Genomic DNA, 20,931 nt, shown 5'->3' with positions numbered 1-20,931 from the left:
ATGTTATATTTTGAAAAACAAAAAAAGACTAAAAATTAATTTTATAAAAAGAAAGTTAAATAAAAATGTATACATAATTTGTTAAAAAAAATTAAGAGGGGGCATTGTCCCTCTTCCTTTACACAAGATTTTGTCTTTATTTATAATATTAATTTACATATTTTTAATTAAATAATTAACTATTAAAATAATTAAATTTAACATAATAGAATAATCAAATAATAAATAAATAATTTAATTATTTTATAGTACTATAATGAAAAATTTTATGAAAATTAAATGATATTTTTATACACAATAACTAAATTTTTTTATATTATTGCATGATTTTTGTTGTGAAACTCGTTAAAAAAATAATAATAATAACGCTATTTAGTGCAGCTCAGCCAAGACATATCATATATGGCGGCTGAAAAAATGGCTTTTAAAATTTGTCTACAAGGACAAACTAAGCTGACTTCAATCATACAAAACTTGTTAAAGGAAAAAACGGTTGCATGTCTATATGTACCACCCAGCCTTCATGTTTATGTGTGTTTCATTCGCCAAATCTGGACCTTTTATTTTTTTTTATTATTATATCTAAATGATTCTTCCCATATTATATTATGGTGTGTTATGCAAAATTATAGGCGCTGCAAATTTATAATTATACAAAACGCAACTTGCGTTTTTATTAGGAAAAAAAAAAAAAAAAAGCCAAAACGCAACTTGCGTTTTAACATAAAGAAAAAAAGCAAAAAATACCCTGCAAAGAGTCAGAAATTAATTTCAAAATGGATAACAGAATGGTGAAGTGCAGATAAATGGATATATGGGGTGATGTCCACAAATGTGGACCTGTGAAGATCAGAGACCTGCTAGATCTGCAAAACGCAGGTAACGTTTTGCAGGAACAAGAAACAGAAAATTACAGGCTCTGTAAAACGCAGGCTGTGATTGGCGTGGAAATGGAACAAGAAATTAAAACGTGTCCTGCATACCGACAGGACCAAAGCTTGACCAACTTTGAACTGAGCAAAACGCAGAATGCGTTTGTCAGTGAACCAGAGCAAAACGCTGGTTGCGTTTTGCAGGCTCCATACATGCATGCGTGCCACGTGTTTTGGGAGGGGGTTCAGCTGGGTCCTTATAAGTGAGAAACGCAGATTGAAGAAGCGTAGTTACTGAAGCAAACTCGTTACCAAAGAAATAGTTGGGGGAGAGTGAAAGAGATGTGAATCAGCTCGGTGAAGAAGAGCTACATGGTATGGTATAGGAAAAAAAATGGTGCGTGACTATACTAAACCAGAAGATCATATTATTGAGTATTTGGATCATCCTCATTTTGTAAGTAAATTTTTTTAATATTTAACAATAAATATATAAATTTATTTAAATTTTATTTATTTGTGTTGTAATTAGTAGTATTGAGGTTATTAATATTATTATAATGAATATTATGTTATTATTAATTTTGCGTTACGTCTTAAATTTTTTAATACCGTTATTATTATTATTATTATTATTAGGCAAATTATGTTACCATGGTACAAAGAGTTTAGGAAAGAAACGAAGAATTATTTAGAAAAGTATTATTTTTATTCATATTTCTCATTTGTGATTATAAAGTTCTTATCAATATATAGACCAAAAGTACGCTAAGAGTACACTTGTTATGGAATAATATCCTAATAAATTACATTGATTTTTTTCTAATCCTCTTTGATATTTTTCTGATTTTGTTCCCTAATTATGATATTCTAATAAATTAATCTCTTTATTGTTAGTAACGTTGTTGTTGTTATTATTATTATTATTATTATTATTATTATTATTATTATTATTATTATTATTATTATTATTATTATTATTATTATTATTATTATTATTATTATTATTATTATTATTATTATCTGATAATGAAAATAATTTATTAATAATATTTAATAAGAATAATGTGTAATAAATTATTATTTTTAGTGATTTACTATTATTTTTTATGATAGTAATAATAATAATAATAATACTGTCATCAACAGTAAACGGTTTTGTTAATAATATTTACGTTGGAAAAAAATTAGTATTATAGATATTATAATAAATGGTTTTTTTCAGTAATATTTTGTAATAATAATTAATACTGTATGTTAATAATAACAAGCCTTGTAGGTTATAGTTATTATAATAAATGGTTATTATTATTGTTATTATTGTTATATTTGGATAACTATTATTATAATTAGAGTGTTATTATGATTATTTTATAATACTAGTTATGATAGTGAGAAAAAGTTATTATTAATTTTTAATAATTAATAATACTATTTAATAAATAATAGACAAATATTCGTGATTTTTTAACAGTTTATTATTATTATGTTTTAACTGGTATTATTTAGAATTTAATAATTATCATTTTTTTTGCAGGCTATCAGAAATTTGTTGCCCAGAAAACTGGATCCGCCGGATACGTTGAATGAGGTAGCTGCAGCGACATTGGCATTGACTGGTTTTCAACATGTTTCGCGAGTGGGCAAAATGAGAGGTCATTCTGCACTACTGAGTGCTTTGGTGGAACGCTGGAGGCCGGAGACTCACACGTTTCATCTTCCGGTCGGTGAAGTGACGGTAACACTGGAAGATGTGAGCTATATTCTTGGTCTCCCGATTAATGGGGATGCTGTTATGGGTAGATCAGATAGCAGCCACCAGTTTTTGGTGGAGAACTGCATTGCGTGTTTTGGTCGGGAGCCCGGTCCAGACGATCACGTGTTGGAAAAGGTTAATATTGCTTGGGTCCGACGGTGCAGAGACACCAAGCCGTGTGATACTCAGGAGTCTCTCGAGCGGTACGTCCGAGCGCACATTTTCTGCATGCTCGGTACAGTTGTGTTTCCGGATAAGTCGACCGTTTCACTGAACTCAAAGTTTCTAATCGACCTCTTGGTAACTATTATGCAGTTTATATGGCGGCCATATATGGGAGTGGGGATTCCGGATGGCCTCGAACCCCATATGTTCATATGCTCCACTCAGTCGTCTTTAGTGTCATTCGAGTGCATAGAATGGCACGCGACAGATCGGGTCAGACGACAGTTCGGGATGCAGCAGCTACCACCAGGCCCCGCGTTCAACCTTGGTCGTGATCACTGCAAGCGGCTGACAGGAGCACAGAACCATGACTGGGGACAGATTTACAGTCAATGGGTTAACAGATGGACATTTGACCGCTATAACACATTGCAGCTAGGCGAGGAGATTATTGACTTCCATCCTCTCCCAGTGTACTACGACTGGTACACGCAGTAGTATGGGATTCACCTGCGACTGTCAGATAGAGTTCCAGGCGGAGAGATTGGCGCCGATGAACCACAGCAGCAACAGGAAGAACCAGCTGGCCCTCACCAGGGAGTCCCGCCTCATGAGCAACAGGAATATGTATTGTTTTTAATTCCTAGTATTATGGTTATTAGGTTTATAAATAGTTATCAGTAATTAGTATTACTTGTATTTACTTGTTATTTGCATACTCAGGAAATTCCGGAGCATGCATGGCTTCGAGATCTAGAGTCCGCATAAAAGACGGAACACCAAACGGGTGCTGGCTTACAATCGCATTTGCTTCATCTTGCATCGCCGGATTGCCTGCCAAGTCTCCGTCATCGTTTTCGTCATCGACTTCATAGTTAGCTTCGAATTCGTCTTCACTGTCATTATTATCTTCTTCCCAATCTATATCCCCGAGCTCATCAACATTGATCTCGTCGTCGACCATACTCATCCCCGGCTGCTGTTCAAACTCAACGTACAGCTCTATCATCGGCACGTGAGATCGGGTTTGTTGATAAATATACAACATTTGCTGCATACTGGCATCGTCAGTGATGGGCATTATTTGAAACTGTATTAAGCCACCAAATACTTGCACAGGACTTATGTATAAAAGATTGCTCACCCTTTTCAAAATGTGGCTTTGAATGTTATTACAAAGACCATTTTGCAACTCGACAAAACCCATGGTACATGGAATGGCAAATGGCAAATGACAACGGACATTCACAAACAAAAGTGACTCCTTCATGTGTGTTTGTTACAACCTCACCGTTATAATATACTCGCAAGTTTGCAACACCTTCCATAACTTCAGCCTTAACTAACTCTATTTTTTTGACACAGTTATCTGCCAAAAAAAACACCTCTCTAAAGACTTTATGCAAGAAAAAACAAGAGGAGAAGTGAAAATGAAGATGAACATCACCGGACTTCATATTTATAGGCAAACTTGTGGATTTAAATATTATTTTGTGTACAAAACGCAACTTGCGTTTTGAGGCTTCCAATAAAAAATTTCTGACCCTAACAAAACGCAACTTACGTTTTGTGGGCTTCAAAAATTTTTTTCTTTTTCTAACATAGTAAAACACAACTTGCGTTTAGTATTAAAAAAAAAAAAAGAAAAACCAAAACGTAAACTACGTTTGGTATATTTTAAAATTCAAAAAAAAAATAAATAAACTTGCCCATAGCAATGCAATATTTTGCTATACCTCCATTTTTCCATGAACTTCTCCATTTGCCAAAAAATGAGCCGCAAAGAGTTGGCAAAGGCATACTAGTATTGTTAATATTATTATATTACTATTATTATTATTATTATTATTAGCACTACAACAAGTTATATTATTATTATTATTATTATTATTATTATTATTATTATTATTAATAAGTTTAATTATTCTGTTAGTCTCTATCATTTTACTAAATTTATAATTAGGTTTTTATATTTTTTTCTTTTCAATTAGATTCCTACATTATTTTAATTTTATAATTAAGTCCTTCTTAATATAAAAAATATTAGAGTTAACTGAATATTTTTTTTGCAAATTGAAGGTATTTATAATTAAAAATTTAATTAAATTTTTGACAGCATGTATTTTGATAAAAATATTATGTTAATTTTAATATTTTTAATATAAAAATAACGTAATTATAAAATTTAAAGCAGTATAAAGACTCAATTGAGAAAAAAATATAAAAACCTAATTAAAAATTTAATAAAATTATAAGAACGAATAGAATAATTAAATCTTATTATTATTATTAATTGTAATTACTATTATTAAACAAGGACGGATCCACTCATGTGGGTGTGGGGGCAACCGTCCCCACTACAATTTGGAATTTTATTGAATAGTATATAATAATAATATTTATTTGCCCTCATTAAATTATTAAATTTGACCCCACAATAATTTTTTATTCAACTTTCGACACTTAATAGCCAATTTGAAAACTTCATATTAGATGTCCATTATAAATTTATAATGATTAATTTTTAAATTTAAATAAGAATTGTGTTCTTTCTTAGAAATCGACTCGAAATAATATTATCTATCCATTTGTGTTTCTTCTTTTAAAATTAGCTTTAGTTTTTTCATAATAACTACACTAATTGAATTAATTTTTTCAACTATAAATATCATCAAGAGCTAATTTGTATGAAAGTTTAGTTTTAAATGATTGTTTAACAACATATATAAAAAAAAAACGACATTTTAATTATATTGTCAAGGTTTCAAAATATGAAATATAAAAAAATTAAATTTTAAATTATATGATATTATTTAAATTACTATTTTAGTATTTTAATTTGTAATTAGATATTTTGAAACCTAATCATATTTTACAATAACAAAATAAAATTATAACAACAATTATGCTATGTATACATAAAATAATCACTTATACAGAATAAATCTTAAAATATAAATTTTGAAATACAAAATACATATTAAAAATAAGTTAAATGATATATGTATTTATACACAAATTTATAACAGATAATTTGATAGCTAATTTTTTATATAAACATAATATTTTTATTATAAAATTTATTATAATGTTATATATATTTTGTCCCTACTATCAAAATTTTTTGGATCCGTCACTGTTATTAAATATTACTATTATTATTATTATTATTATATATTATTGTTGTGTGCATCATCATCATCATCATCATCATCATCATCATCATCATCATCATCATTACACGGAACTGATATTTATTATTGTTATGATTATTCACCGTTTTAGTTATATTATTGTTACTGTTTAGTTAATATTAGGAAATAGGAATAATAGTACTATTAATATTATTATATTATTATTAGATTATTAGTATTAGTATTTCTGTTGTTGCTATTATTATTACTAGAGCGTAACCTCGTTTTGGTTATTATTAAAAAGTAGCAAAATGCAAAACGCAACTTACGTTTTTGCAAGTTTTATTTTAAACATTTTTTTAAATAAAACGCAACCTGCGTTTTGTATTGTTTAAAAACCAAAAAAAAAAGAAAAAAAATAAAAATGTAAAACGTAACTTACGATTTGTACTAATATTATAGTAGTGTATATATCGTACAAACATCCATTTTATTGTGTAATATTAATATTTTTTTCATATATGAAAAAATGAGTCTAGAATTTTATATTCCAATTCATAATCTGTTATTACTCAAATCAAGAAACTGAAGTCTCTTATAAAAAGAAGAGTTAGACAATGCAGGTTTTGGAACATTTTTAGAGAAGGAGTTTCAAAGCAAAAAGGCACAAAAATCATAAGTTTTAGACAAAATTCAGCAATAAATATTCAACCAAAAACTACAAAATATATCATATCAGATAAACAAAATTTTAGGCTTATTATACCTTATGCCAAGTTGCAAATTAAGATGGAGAACCATAGAAGCCACCACCACCCATCTTCTTCAGTCAGTACTCAGCAGCAACTCATCTCTTCTCTCTTCTCTGAGAACCATAGAAGCCACCACCACCAATCGAGCAGCCTACCGCCACCGCATCCCGCAGCCACCGCGTTCCGCAGCCACCACGTCCTGCAGCCACAGCAGCGACGGGTTTGACCACCGCAGCCACCACCACTGCAGCCCGCCGCCACCGCATCCCGCAGCCACCGCGCTTCTCAGTCCGCTCAATGGCTCACTCTGCTTCCCCTTTCAACAAAATCACCATCCAAAGGGACAACACTGTTAGTCTTCTTTCCCTCTCCCTTTCCCATTCATTTTTCAGGTTTTCAGTTCTGGACTCGGAGTCTTTGTTTTATTGTGTACATCCACTTTATAAATTGTGTCCTCAATATCATCTTTCTAAGCAAATTCTAGGGTATCGAATGCAATATTACTCTGCGTATGCTATGTACCTGTTCTAAGCAAATTCTAGGTTACTAATATGCGGTATCTATTTTCAATTATTAAACATTTGATGCATACGTCGTTGGCAAAGAAGATGCTCCTGGAATTGTTGTTCTTTAGAAGTGGTGGGGTGTGGATTTTGAAATCAAGAATCATGCTGTCAAGATTTCTCAGCTAGGTCTCGGATTTAAAGCTCTTATTCTAGAGTAAGATAACGGTGCTTTCATAAGATTTGCTGATCTGAATTCTTTATCCGTTATATGATGTTATAATCTTCAATTGGATAACTGATGAAAATTGAAATTGCTTCCATTGTTCTTTTTCTTTTTTTTTTTTGGTCAGAAAATTGCTTCCATTGTTCCAGTATGTATAGAGCATAGTTATCAAAACCGAATCGGTGATCGAATTGGTTAGGTTACTGGGTCACTGGGTCATTGGTTCAACTGGTGGGTCACTGGTTGAACCGATTGACCCGGTCCTATGTAAATAAAAAACAAAATTTAGAATTAAAAATTTAAAATACATATTTTTACTAATATTTTAAAAATATCTAACTATTCTAAACAATATGGAACAGAAACAATAAGTATTTTGTTAATTTTACTCTATCATAAATATTTTTATTTTGATTTTATATTAAAATAAGTATTATTTTCGAATTTTAATAATTTATTAATTAGTTTATATCTATTATACTATTATATACTATAAGTATTCATTGAAAAATAATATTAATAGATATTATATAATTAAAATAATAAGTGAGTTTATAATTACTGTTAAATAAAAATATAATTAATTTAAAAATGAGTGAACTTATAATTAAAATTAAAATAAATTAAATAGAAGTAAATTATTTGCTGAAAGATATCAATATGTATTTTAATTTGCATATATATTAGTAACAAGCAAGTTAGCCTGGTGGTTGTGGCTACCTTTTAACTCCTTGAGGGAGGGGGGTTCGAACCCATTTCATTTTAAGGAAATTTTTAAATTGAAACGGTTCGGTCGGACCGATTATTTCTGAGTTTGACCGATTTTTACCGGTTCATTTCGGGTTTGACCGATTCGCACCGGTTCTTGACCTTGTGCGGTCCAATCACCGGACCAGACCGGTATAAGATCTGGTTCATCAGTTTTTTGGTCGAACCGACCGATCCAGTCCGGTTTTGATGGTATAGAGGAAAGGTTGGTCTTGATGTCGCAAAAGCCCAACATTTAATGGATGGGATCGATTGGCAAGGCGCTGTAAAGGATATAGAGGCCTCGGTTAACTGGCTTAAAGCAAATGGTTCAAAGAAGGTTTGTTACCGTTAATTTGTTTTGAAGATGATCTGATGGATATGTTAATTTCTTCACTAGTTTTTGAATTTTGTAATTTTATGATCATTTCCTAGTTGACTTGAACCTACAAAAGTATAAATTAGCCTTAGCTTTATGATTTGAAGTAAATTAGTTTGAAACTTTTGGTGGTACTTTTGAAGATGGTGGCTTTGGATTACCTGTTTATGATGGAGATATTGAAACCAATGTTCTGAAAATCGGACTGGACCGGCCGGTTCGACCAAGTTAACCGAAAACTGGTCATATAGCCGGTCCGTTCGACACGCAAAATCGCCTTGCAAAAAATCGGTTTAAAAACTGGCCAAACCGGCTGAACCGGTTGGGTTTTTCAAAAGACCGGTTCTCTAAAAAAAAAAAGTGAAACCCCCCCCCCAAAACACCCGACCCTCTCCCTTCTGTCTCACTCTCATGCACATTCCAACCAAAATCCCTAATTTGCCTAACCTAGGAGAGAAAACACCGCCGCCACCATCAGCCCCCAGCCACCGCCCCACTAGCCACCGTCAGCCCCCCAGCCGCCGCCACTCTTCTCTTCCTCACCGTCTCTGCTCATCGCGAATCCCCACCAGCCATCGTCACCCCCAGCCGCCGCCACTCTTGTGTTCACCGTCTCTGTGCTCGTCGTGAAGCCTGCCTCTGTGATCGTTGTCATCGGCAGTGACAGAGGGTGCCGTCGTTGTCCTCGTCCTCGATCCTCTTCTCCTCTATGTCACGCAAACGGTTACTCAATCCTCTTCAAGCGCATCCTCTCCTCCGTGAATCTCTGCCCAGAGCCTCGCCGTGAAGTCACTGCTCGGGGCCTGGCCGTCGCAAAAATAATCCTCTTCCGAGCTTACTCTGTCACCGCTGTTCCTCCTACGCCGTGTCTCTGGTAATAATTAAGCCACTGCTTCTTCAGTTTCAATTTCTAAGATTTTGGCTTCTGAATTGGGATTCTGTTCTGAGTTGGATTGCTGCTCATATGGTTTTGAATTTAGTTTGGAGGTTAAGTTTGGATTGTTTTGGTTAGGTTTTCTGTTTCTAGATTCTCTGGATTTGGATTTGGATTTTGAGTTTTCTGAGTTTTGTTGTTGAATAGATTGAAAGGTTTTTGTTGAAATTTGATGTAACTCTGAATTTTTTTTTGTTGCTGATGGATTGAAATTTTTAAGTGTAAGTGTAAGATTGTGATTGTAAGTTTTCCGACTTTTATTGTTGAATAGATTGAAAGGTGGTTGTTGAAATTTGCTGTAACTCTGAATTTTTTTGTTGCTGATGGATTGAAATTTGTAGGTGTAAGTTTGTGATTCTAAACTTTTATTGCAATGACCAATTTTTAGTTTTCTGCCTCGCTTCTTTGTTTATTGAAGTTCCTGCCAGATAGTAGCCAGTCGATACTCAGAAAGCAGAGATAAGATCTCTAACCAGCTTTGATGGACATTGTCTAGCTTGGAATGAACTTTAGACACAGATCATTGATTTAAATCAACAGTTTATTCTGTACCAAAGTATTATGAGTTTAAGGATGAATTTTCTTGCTGATTATTTTGTTATAATTTAGAAGTTAGTTAAAAAAATTTTATTTTATAGAATTTTAATAATAAAATATGAATAAATTATTATGTCAAATTATAAACTTCTGAATTTTATTAATTAAGAAATTATTGAATTTGTATATTTAAAATTGTATATTGAATTTTTAATAATTGTATTATATATTTAATGAAACCGGTTCAACTCCGATTAGACTCCGGTTGGACCATTGAATCATTGAACTTGTTATCTGACCGGTTCAATGACCGGTCCGGTTCTTGCAACCCTGATTGAAACACTTAATAATGATTATGATTTGTGATGAGTTGCACCTTTGATTAGTTGAGAACTTGTTAATAATTGTTTCTTTTGATAGTAAAACATTATGTGTTTGTCATTATGTGCGTTTTGTTGTTTTTAGTTATGAACTTTGAAGTTGTTTGTGAACTTCTAATATTAAATTATAGATAATTTATTACGTGAAATTTTAAATTTTATCAAGTTAGAAATTAGTTAATTTATATGTTTAATATTTAATTAAACCGATTAAATTCCGGTCAAACCATTAAACTGTTAAACCAGTGTCCTCACCAATTTATTGACCGGTCCGATTCTCACAACCTTGCCAAAAACCAACACATGAAAAAAATCTTCTATTTTCTTTCTACTTATTTCTTTTTCTCTCGTATTCTTTTGTTCCATCAGGCATCAGCTATCTAAACAGAGTGAAACCTCCAATTTTACCCTTGTTCCCTTAAGTCTATCCGCGAACACTCCTGTCCGCCCAGCCCCAGACCTCCTCAGTCCTCACTCCTCAGACACAACCCCTCGTCCTTCAATCTCCTCTGCCATCCGCCGGACAGCAGCAGCCGCGGAGGCCCTATCCCCTTTCCCTCCACCCTCCTCAACTCTCTGTCAGCCCTATCCTCTCCCGCTCCCTTCGTCGTAGTCGCGCTCCCTCTCCGTCGCCCTCCACGCAGCAGCAGCCTCTGTGTCGTCCTCCACGCAGCAGTATCCCGTGTCGTCCTCCGTGCATCGCAGCGCACTCCAGCTGGCAACCACTTCCGTGTCTTCGTCCTCTCTTTCCTGCACTCTGCCACATCATCAGCATCATCAAGAATGGAGCCTTTGACTCAGGTTGGTTCTAGATTTTTTGTCTGATTTTTCCCTGCTTATATTTTTTTTCTGTTCTTGATTTGATTCTGGTCCGTTCTTAATTTTTTCAGTTCTTGATTTTTGTTCTTGATTTTTAATTTGTTCTTGATTCTTGGTTGAGATATTTTCTGAAGTTCTCTAGTGTTTTCTTGGTTGCTGTTCTTGGTTCTTGTTTTTTGGTTATGATTTTCGACTGCTTTTTTTTTTCTGTTATGTTTTTGAGCTGATTCTGTTCTTGATTTTTGTTCTTAAGTTTTGTCTGCATCTATTTTTCATTGCCAGTTTCTGTTCTGTTCTTGATTCTTAGATTTTTGTTATGATTTGAGTTTGTTTTCTAACTTTTGTGGTTGTTTTTTAATTATTTGATTTTAACTTGTAGTTTGGTGTTCTAATTTCAATTTTGGTTTAGTGTTCTCTGTTCTTATTTTATTTTATTGTTTTTGATATTACTGCAGTTTGATAACAGTACAAGTGACAACATTGGTGAAACAGGAAGACCGAAAAACCAAATCAAATCAATCAAATTACAATTGGTTTAGTTTGGTTTGGTTAGCCTTAGATAAAAAACCAACGGAATATTTGTTCAATGTATTGGATGGCCTTTCCTCTAACAACCGAACTATACTGCACTGTGAACACCAGTACATAATATTGCTTGTACCTGCTTTATTTATTTATTGATTTATTTCACATGCTTGCACCTCCAGCTAGGATTAGCCATACCTTTCTGTATCTTTTCTTTTCTTTTAATCATCTGCAGTTTCGGCCTTTACTAAAACTCGGGTTTGGGCTCCACATGATATGTTATTGTTGTTGAAGCCCAACTCATTCTCACAAGGTTCTGAAATTCAAACACTTGAAAGTGTCTCACTATATGTTCTGTATCTGGAAGTGTAAAATGTGAAGAGGAGAAATCATGTGTTATAGTTACAAAGCTCTGGTTCTAATTCAAAAAATGGTGAAAATGCCTCCAACAAAAGCACTTTCTTTGTTCAATTCTTTAAACCATCACCACACCCCTCAATCTATTTCCTTCATTCTTAACCATCTTCTCTCCTCTGCCATGCTCTCCCATGCCCATTCACTTCTCCTCCGCCTCATCTCCGGCAGAATTTCCTCTCCTTTCTTCTCTCCATCATCACTCATGCACCAACTCACACACACCCAGTTCATTCATAATTCAACACACACTCTTCTCTACGAGGCAATCATTAATGCCTATGTTCATTCTCACTTACCTGATCAAGCTCTCTGTTTCCTCAACCACATGGTTCGTAATGCCCATTTTCCCACATCAAACACCTTTAATAACCTTTTGATCTTGCTCCTTAGATCTAATTGTTTTGGTAAAGCATGGCTGCTTTTCAATGAAATGAAGGGTAAGGTTGCTATGGATGTCTACAGTTTCGGGATTATGATCAAGGGTTGCTGTGAAGTTGGTGACTTGATCAAGAGTTTTTGGCTTTTGGCTTTGTTGATTCGCATGGGTTTCTCTCCAAATGTTGTCTTATACACTACCTTGATTGATGGTTGTTGCAAGATTGGTGATGTTCATTTGGCAAAGAAGTTGTTTTGTAAGATGGAGGGGTTGGGCTTAGTTCCCAATCAGCACACTTATAGTGTATTGATAAACGGGTTCTTCAAGCATGACCTTCAAAAGGAAGCATTTCTAATGTATGAAAATATGAAGCAGAGAGGAACGGTGCCCAATGTTTATGCTTACAATTGTATCATCAAAGAATATTGTAAGGATGGGAATGTAGATAAGGCTTTTAAGGTGTTCGATGAAATGCGTGAGAAAGGTGTGGCATATGGTATTGTAACGTATAATATTTTGATTGATGGGTTGTGCAGATTGAAGAAGCTTCAGGAAGCAGTAAAGTTGGTTGATAAAGTGTATCTTGTTGGCTTAACTCCTAATTTAGTTACATATAATACACTAATCAATGGTTTTTGTGGCATTGGAAAGATGGACACTGCTGTTAGATTATTTAATCAATCAAAGGCAATTGGACTATCGCCATCATTGGTGACCTACAATACTTTGATTGCAGGGTATTGTAAGATTGGAAATTTGGATAGAGCTGTTAACATGGTCAAGGAAATGGAGGAGAGAAGCATTGCTCCTTCCGAAGTGACTTATACAATCCTTATTGATGCTTTTGTACAATTAAATCATATGGACAAAGCATTTGAAATAAAGTCTTTAATGGAGAAGTCTGGTTTAAATTTAGATGTTTTTACATGTAGTATCCTTTTGCATGGGTTTTGTATGAACGGTAATATGAAAGAAGCATCAAAGCTCTTCAAATCATTGGGTGAGCTGCGCTTGGAACCAAACAGTGTCATTTATAATATCATGATTCATGGTTATTGCAAAGAAGAAAGCTCTTACAGGGCTCTTAGATTACTCAAAGAAATGATTGACAATGGAATGGTTCCAAATTTGGCTAGCTTTTGTTCAACCATAGGGCTTCTTTGCAAGGAAGGAAAGTGGAAGGAAGCGGAGTTTCTCATACAGAAGATGATAAATTCAGGATTGGAGCCCTCAGTTTCTTTGTACAATATGATTTACCGAGCCAAAAGTGAAGTTCTGGTACAATAGCCATGAAAATAATATAACAGATTCATAGCTTTACTTTATCTTCCATTCTGCTTCATATCATACTATAAATTATGATAATTAATCAAGCTCATTTAAGAATATTTTTTAATTTATTTCTTGCTCAATTTGATTACGATAGAATATCTTGAGTGCAGATTTCTGCATTTTGGCATACAATGGGAAGCTGCATATGCCGTATGAAATTGAATCTTAGAATGTTTACAATCATTCTTATTTGTTATAAACCGAGACAAATCAACTATTCTACTAGCCACCTACTTGAATGTAGTTAAAGTGGTGCAACAACCTTGGAGCTTTGCTGGCGTGAATGAGCAAGTTACATTAGACAAGTTTGATGGAGGTGGTCATAACAACTCCATTTGATGGAGCTGCCAAAACTATTTATAGAATTGGCGCAACTTACTTTGCTGTATTTACTAATGAGCACATCCCTTGCCCGCATCTGAAGATGTGGTCCTGGTCGACATTCGGTGATGGTTGGTGGCTTAGCTGCTACCGGAAATCCCTTTAACGCATGGATCAAGGTTGGTTCATCCCTTAAACTCGTTCTCTCTCTTTCTATTTTTTTTTTATCTCCACCTCTGCGTCTATCTGCGTCGCTGTCTAAAAGCTATTTCTGGCAACGAGTCGTTTCAAATGGCAACATTGTGTATAACAGCTTCATGTTGTTTTATTCCCAAAATTAAGCCCTAATGGCAGTATAGCATTGATATAGAGAGTTCAAAGTGGCTGATTTGATTAATTAAACTCTTAATAAAAGTTAATTCTTCATGATCAATTCTTTTGAATGCACGTTGTGTTGTTAATGGCTATAATGTATATTTGTCAAATGTCAATGCATCATTGCTGTTTTGCTTCCTATGGCAAGTCTTTGCTTTTTACGTTGTAGTTTGTCATTACTTGTTTCTATAACCATTGGAAGATCTAGTTATTCTTATCTGATAAATTAAAATAATCTTAAGCAAGTTGTTTGTGCAGTAGAATGCTATTCACTTAGATCTTGAATTTGGCTTATGTATGCATGTTCTATGTTGTACAAGCACTTTGCTCTATCATAATTATGGTGAAGTACATTTCACTCGTGTATATTGCTTAACATTAGGGCTTCTATCCTCTCAGAAGTGTATTCGAAACATAAACATTAGCAGAAATATGAGGCTGTTGTTTCTCAATGAAGGAAGCATCAGCAGCAGACAGTTCAATTCGGCAATCGGCCAATTAGACAGTTTATCTCTAATTTTCTGCAAATTTGTGATACTATGAAAACTAATGGGGTGAATCTTGAGGTGTACAAATTCATGCTTTTCCCATTTGCCTTGAAGGACAAAGCAAAGCTGTGGCTAGATTCTCAATCCAAGGAGAGTTTGGATACTTGGGATAAGGTTGTCACTGGGTTTCTTACTAAATTCTTCCCACCAAAGAAGCTGACTAAGTTTAGGGTGGAGGTTCAGACCTTCGGACAGAAGGATGGTGAGACCTTCTATGAAACTTGGGAGAGGTACAAGTTGCTGACTAGGTAATGTCCTTCGGACATGTTCTCTAAATGGACCCAACTAGATATCTTTTATGAAGGTTTGGGTGAAATGTCCAAGATGTGCTTAGATAATTCTGCAGGTGGTTCATTACACATGAAGAAGACATCGGAGAAAACTATTGAGCTTATTGAGTTGGTTGCTAGCAACTAATATTTATACTTATCTAACAGGAATCCTGTAAACTCTGAGGCCCCTCAGAAGAGAGACGTCTTGGAAGTGGAAGCGGTTAATGCTCTTCTTGCTCAGAACAAGCTTATGTCTCAGCAAATAAATTTACTTACTCAACAGTTGAGTGGAATGCAAGTTTTAGCTGTCAACACTTAGAATGCACCTCAAGAGGTCCCTCATGACATGACAGGTAATTTTATGCTAAATGAGAATTATGATTATACTCAATTTTCTTTTGAACAGGTCAATTACATGGGGAGTGCTCCTAAAAATCCCAATAATGATCCCTATTCTAAGACCTACAATCAAGGTGGAGAAATCATCTAAATTTTGGGTGGAGAGAGCAACCTCAGAGGCCACAGAATTTTAATAATAATTCTCAGGGTGGTTTTTAACAGAATAATTTTAATAACCACCAGTTTCAGTCATCTCAGCAAGCAACTTCTCAGCCCCAGCAGAACAATGATTTGGAAGCAATATTAGCAAGTTTTAGACAGGAAACCAGAGCATCAATCAAGAACTTGGAGATTCAGATGGGTCAATTAGCCATAAGAGTTAATGAAATTGATCAGAGGACCACTAATAGCCTTCCTGGTAACACAATTCTAAATCCAAGAGAGGAAAGCAAGGCTATCACCTTGATAAGTGGTCAAGTGGCAAGTACGGAAGCATAAGTTAATGAGGAGCCAGTTGAAAAAGAAGCTCCAGAGAAGAAGAAGGAAAAAGTAGAGCACGTCCCTCCAAAGCGTGCGGACAACCCATTCCCAGACTCTCTTGACACTTATCCTACATTACCAAAGGCTCCTGAGTACAAGCCTAAAATACCATATCCTCAGAGACTTCAAAAGGAGACCAAGGACAAGCAGTTTTCAAAGTTCTTGGAAGTCTTCAGAAAGTTGTAAATAAATATTTCTTTTGCTGAGGTTTTGGAGCAAATGCCTCTCTATGTCAAATTCATGAAGGAGTTGTTGTCAAAGAAAAAGCCTTTAAAGGGAGATGAGACAGTGGTCCTGACTAAAGAATGTAGTGCCATTATTCAGAATAACTTGCCAAGGAAGATGCCGGATCCAGGGAGCTTTCAAATTCCATACACCATTGGGAGCACAACCTTTGAGAAAGCGTTATGTGATCTGGGAGCAAGCATCAATTTAATGCCCTTGTCTGTGATGAAGAAGCTGCAAATCTAAGAGGCACAACCCACAAGGATAGCATTACAGATGGCAGACAAATCTATAAAGTCTGCATACGGATTAGTGGAGAATATCTTGGTCAAACTGGGTAAGTTCTTCCTCCCAGCAGATTCTGTGATTCTTGACACAGGGGAGGATGAGAATGCCTCTATAATTCTAGGAAGACTATTCCTAGCTACTATACTGGAAGAGTTTTGATTGATGTGGAAGAAGGTGAATTAGTGCTTAGAGTGCATAATGAGCAACTAGTCTTTCATGTCTTCAAAGATATACATTCAGCAGGTGAAGAAGAGAGGTGCATGCAGACTGAACTTATTGATCCAAACCTTCAAGAACCTCCTGATGATGTACAGCAGAATCTGCAGCCCAAACCTCCTTTAGTGACAATCAATAAAATTTCTCCTGACATCAAACTTAAGTTTGGTGTCGGAAATGCATCATCCACCAAGGAGGAGGTCCCCAAAAAGAAGAAAGTACCCAGGAGATGGAGAAACAAAAAGATTCTCACTGAAGGCTTCTCCCCAGAAATGAAAGTGGTGTTGACTAGCAATCCAGTGTTCACTTACACAGTAAACAGAATTCTCTCTCTAGAATATATTGAGCTACTTTATAGGGACACAGGGAGAAGATTCACAGTGAGGGGGTGAAGAGCTGAGCCTCTATGATCCTCATCCTTAGAGGAGCTGACCGTCAAGCTAGTGACGGTAAAGAAGCGATTGTCGGGAGGCAACCCGATAATTTCGTATCCTTAGTTATTTTTCCGTTGCATTAGTTTTATTATCTATTTGATTTTTATTTAGTTTTTACTGTTTTTCCGTTGTTTTACTTGTGTTTTGATCATGCAGAAATTTTAAAACAGGAATCGGACATTTAGAAAAATTTTTGAACACTCTGGAGGAGGTTGATTCTGCCAGTTCCACGCTGAACTTGGAATTCTCCAAATTCAACGTGGCATGTGCGTGCAAAATAAAAAGGGAGCTTCTGCCAAGCCCACGCTGCACTTGGAGAATTCCAAGTTCAGCGTGGCATACGACGTAATTAGCATGTTTTTGGTTTAAGACCCACGCTCCTTCCAAGTTTAGCGTGAAAAATTTCAAAAAAAAAAAATATATATATATATTTAGCATCCAATCACACAAATCCCACGCCAAATCCTCCCCAAATCAATCACATATTCCCCTTTCTCTTTCTTTCAACATTCCCCATTTATTCCCCTCCTCATTGACCTCACCTTTAACCATTAATTAACCAAATTCATACCATATCATGCCAAAATCCTAGTTATTTATTCCCAAGACCCCCCATTCCCGTGACCACCTCCACCTACCCCCCCCCCCAAACAATCCCTATATAATCCCCCTCTTCCCCACCCCCTTCAACACTCACATATCCTTCCCTTCCCTTCCCATACATATATCCCCCCTATATATATATATATAAAAAAAAAAACCAAAAACATAAAGAGATACTATATATATTTTAATTATTTTCTTTTATCATTTTATTTTTCTTTTATCATAATATATTTTTACTCTTCCGTTTATCTTTTTATGTCCTTTTCTGTTTTCAGTTCTTCTTTGTTTGAGGACAAGCAAATTTTTAAGTTTGGTGTTGTCGCTTCGCTTTTTGGCTTTTCTGTTTATTTTAATAGCACCAAAGAGAGGCAAATCATCTTCACAGAGGAGCACAACTAGAAGAATGAGATGGCCACTAGGATAACTGAGATGGTTGAGTTTCTTTCATTCTATATTTTCTCCCGTTCTTATTATGTTATATTCCTGTTTTTTTTATTTTGTTATTGCATGATCAGTTATATTTTCAATTCCTAGGTTCTAATTTAATTTACTGTCTATTTTGTTATTTGATTTGCTTTAATGTTAAAAGGTGTCTCATGTATTACCCACTAAGCTTGAAATAAAAAAAAAGAAAAAAAATGTAGTGCATGAGAAATTGAGTTTAATTTTAATAGTAGTCTCATTTATCCAAATGTGGTGGTATTTTCTGTGACTTTGAATGCATGACATGAACAATGCATATTTGAATTTGAATCAAAGAATGTTGATGTATAAGAAATAGGAATTTAGAAAACTATAATGAATTCTCTGCAATAAGTGAAAGTTTCATCCTTGAAGCAGAAGAAATAGCAAAAGAAAAATAAAAGCAAGGTCTGAGTCTCTGAGCATCAATGACTAGGGAGGTCAGACATGATTAAAAGCTCAAAGAGTTGTTTCCCTGGTCATATGCTTGTGGTGTGATTGTGTCAAGTAATCCTTGAGACAGAACACTAAGAGTCAAGATCAAATGCATTTGACAAGAGTATGCCAAAGGCTTTGAGCACCATTGTCTGGGATTAACTGAAAGAAAAATCAGAACTTAAAGAGAGTTCCCCAGTTAAGTGCTTGTGGTGTTTTTGTGTCAAGTGAAGCTTGAGACAATATTTAAAGTTACGGCTAGGCTCAAGGTGTAAAGCACTAAAGAAAAGAGAATCAAAGGAAATTTGTTGTGTTCAAGGATTAAATTGAAGTACAAAAGATTAGAAAATTCATAATATTATCCGGATTCTAATTCCGAATGACAGTGACATCCTTCTGATTCAAAGGAGAGTGAGATGCTAAAACTATTCAGGATTGCAGTTGTAAACCCCACTATAAGAAGAGACATGAGCTTAATCGAACTCTCATTCTCATGCAAATTCACATCCTAAGCCTATGTTAGTTTGGTTGCTTGAGGACAAGCAACAATTCAAGTTTGGTGTTGTGATGCGTGAGCATCTTTCCTATCTTTTCTTAGTGAATTTGCATTTAATTTGTTGAGTTTAATCAAGAATTAATTATCTTTTAGCCACTATAGATGTTACTTTGAGTCGTGTGAAATTCTATTTACTTTAGGTAGCATTTGGCTGGATTTGATGGAGTTTCCGCAGAAAAAGAGAAGAAGGCGAATGATGCTGTCAATCCTGACCTCTTTGCACTCAAACCTAAATATCTCAAGCTACAGAGGTCCAATGAACGTGATTTCAGTGGCGTTGGAAAGCTAACTTCCAGAACTTTCCAATGATGTATAATAGTTTATACTTCTTCTCCACCAGCACAGCCAAGGTTGCGCCTAACTTGAGATTTCTCAAGTTAGGCGCAAGGATGAAAGAAGAACGCTCAAGAAGCTCTGCCTAGGCTGCGCCTAAGGCGCAATGCTCAACAACAACACGCAAGAGAAGTTACTCCTTTCAAGTTAGGCGCATGATATACTCAAGTAAGGCGCAGTGCTCAAGCAATGCACACCAACACACACTGGTGACTCCAAGTAAGGCGCAGCTCCGTGCCAAGTTAGGCGTGCCTTCCTACGAAGCAAGTGGTCCCCATTCATCAATTGAAGACGCGTAGATTGCTTTAATTAATTTTGATTTAAATTTTATTTTTTATTTTAAAATAGGAAAAGATATTATTTAGTTTTAAAAATTATAATTTAAAATTAATTAGGATTAGATATAAAAGAGAAAAGAAACTTCTCTTCTGGATTATTCCATCTCATTCTGTAAATTATAGTTTACTTGAATCCTAGTTTTTCTCTTTGAACCATAAGCAACTAAACCTCCACTGTTAAGGTTAGGAGTTCTGTCTATTGTATGGATTGATTCAGTTGCTTGTTTTTTCTATTTTAATTCATGTATTGATTCATATAATTCAAGAATTGTTTTCGTTCTTTATTTTATGAAATCGGGTGGAACGGAAGTATGACCCTCTTTTTAATTGAGTTCTTGTATAACTTGGAAAAGCTCTTTACTTGAACAACAGCTTGAAAACATATTCTCCTAAATTTTTAATTATCTGGATTTAACGTGATACGTGACATATAATTCTTTTATATTTGGGTAATTAGGATTTTTGTGGCATAATAACTAGAATTAAACTTCACCCTCTAATTGGAATTAATTGACCAAGGAATTGGCGATTGATGAGAGTTAGAGGAGACTAAAAAGGTCTAATGAATTAGGGTTTAGTCACATATAGTTTGTCATAAATTAAATCTTGCATGATTAAAATAGTTAGTAAGAAAAGTCAATCCGAAAAATAGATAACTCTGAAGCCTTAACTGTTTCTCCATATATTATTCTCAACTTATTTATTGTCTGTCTTCTGATATTCTGAGTTTACTGTTTAATGCTTTTTGAACTCTCAAACACCATTTTCTGTTTGTCTAACTAAGTAAAT

General features: G+C 34.6%; 1 protein-coding gene across 4 annotated transcripts; it reads left to right on the top strand.

The window, feature by feature from the left end:
* Positions 1-10,743: 10,743 nt before the first annotated feature.
* LOC112749601 (uncharacterized) lies at positions 10,744-20,402 on the top strand. 4 transcript variants are annotated; one of them, XR_011873178.1, is made up of 4 exons: positions 10,744-11,186; positions 11,660-13,800; positions 13,965-14,354; positions 15,153-20,402. XR_011873178.1 is itself a non-coding variant. In XM_025797895.3 (3 exons), exons 2-3 carry the CDS (start codon positions 12,121-12,123, stop codon positions 14,100-14,102), a joined length of 1,818 nt encoding a protein of 605 aa, XP_025653680.1. In that variant the 5' UTR covers positions 10,744-11,186; positions 11,660-12,120; the 3' UTR covers positions 14,103-20,402. The 4 variants fall into 4 exon arrangements, 1 of the variants encoding a protein (XP_025653680.1); XR_011873177.1 differs by having other exon boundaries at positions 14,933-20,402; XR_011873176.1 differs by having other exon boundaries at positions 13,965-18,450; positions 19,612-20,402.
* Positions 20,403-20,931: the final 529 nt, after the last annotated feature.

This window comes from Arachis hypogaea, chromosome 15 (assembly GCF_003086295.3).
Source record: "Arachis hypogaea cultivar Tifrunner chromosome 15, arahy.Tifrunner.gnm2.J5K5, whole genome shotgun sequence".
Taxonomy (NCBI): Eukaryota; Viridiplantae; Streptophyta; class Magnoliopsida; order Fabales; family Fabaceae; genus Arachis; species Arachis hypogaea.
This window is presented reverse-complemented; position numbering and strand designations above follow the sequence as displayed.

Bases quoted from the DNA above. Each gene is read 5' to 3' on its own strand.
- LOC112749601 (XM_025797895.3), top strand. From the start codon at position 12,121: ATGTGTTATAGTTACAAAGCTCTGGTTCTAATTCAAAAAATGGTGAAA. The intron at 13,801-13,964 runs GTACAATAGCCA...TCTTGAGTGCAG, and splicing joins GAGCCAAAAGTGAAGTTCTG to ATTTCTGCATTTTGGCATAC.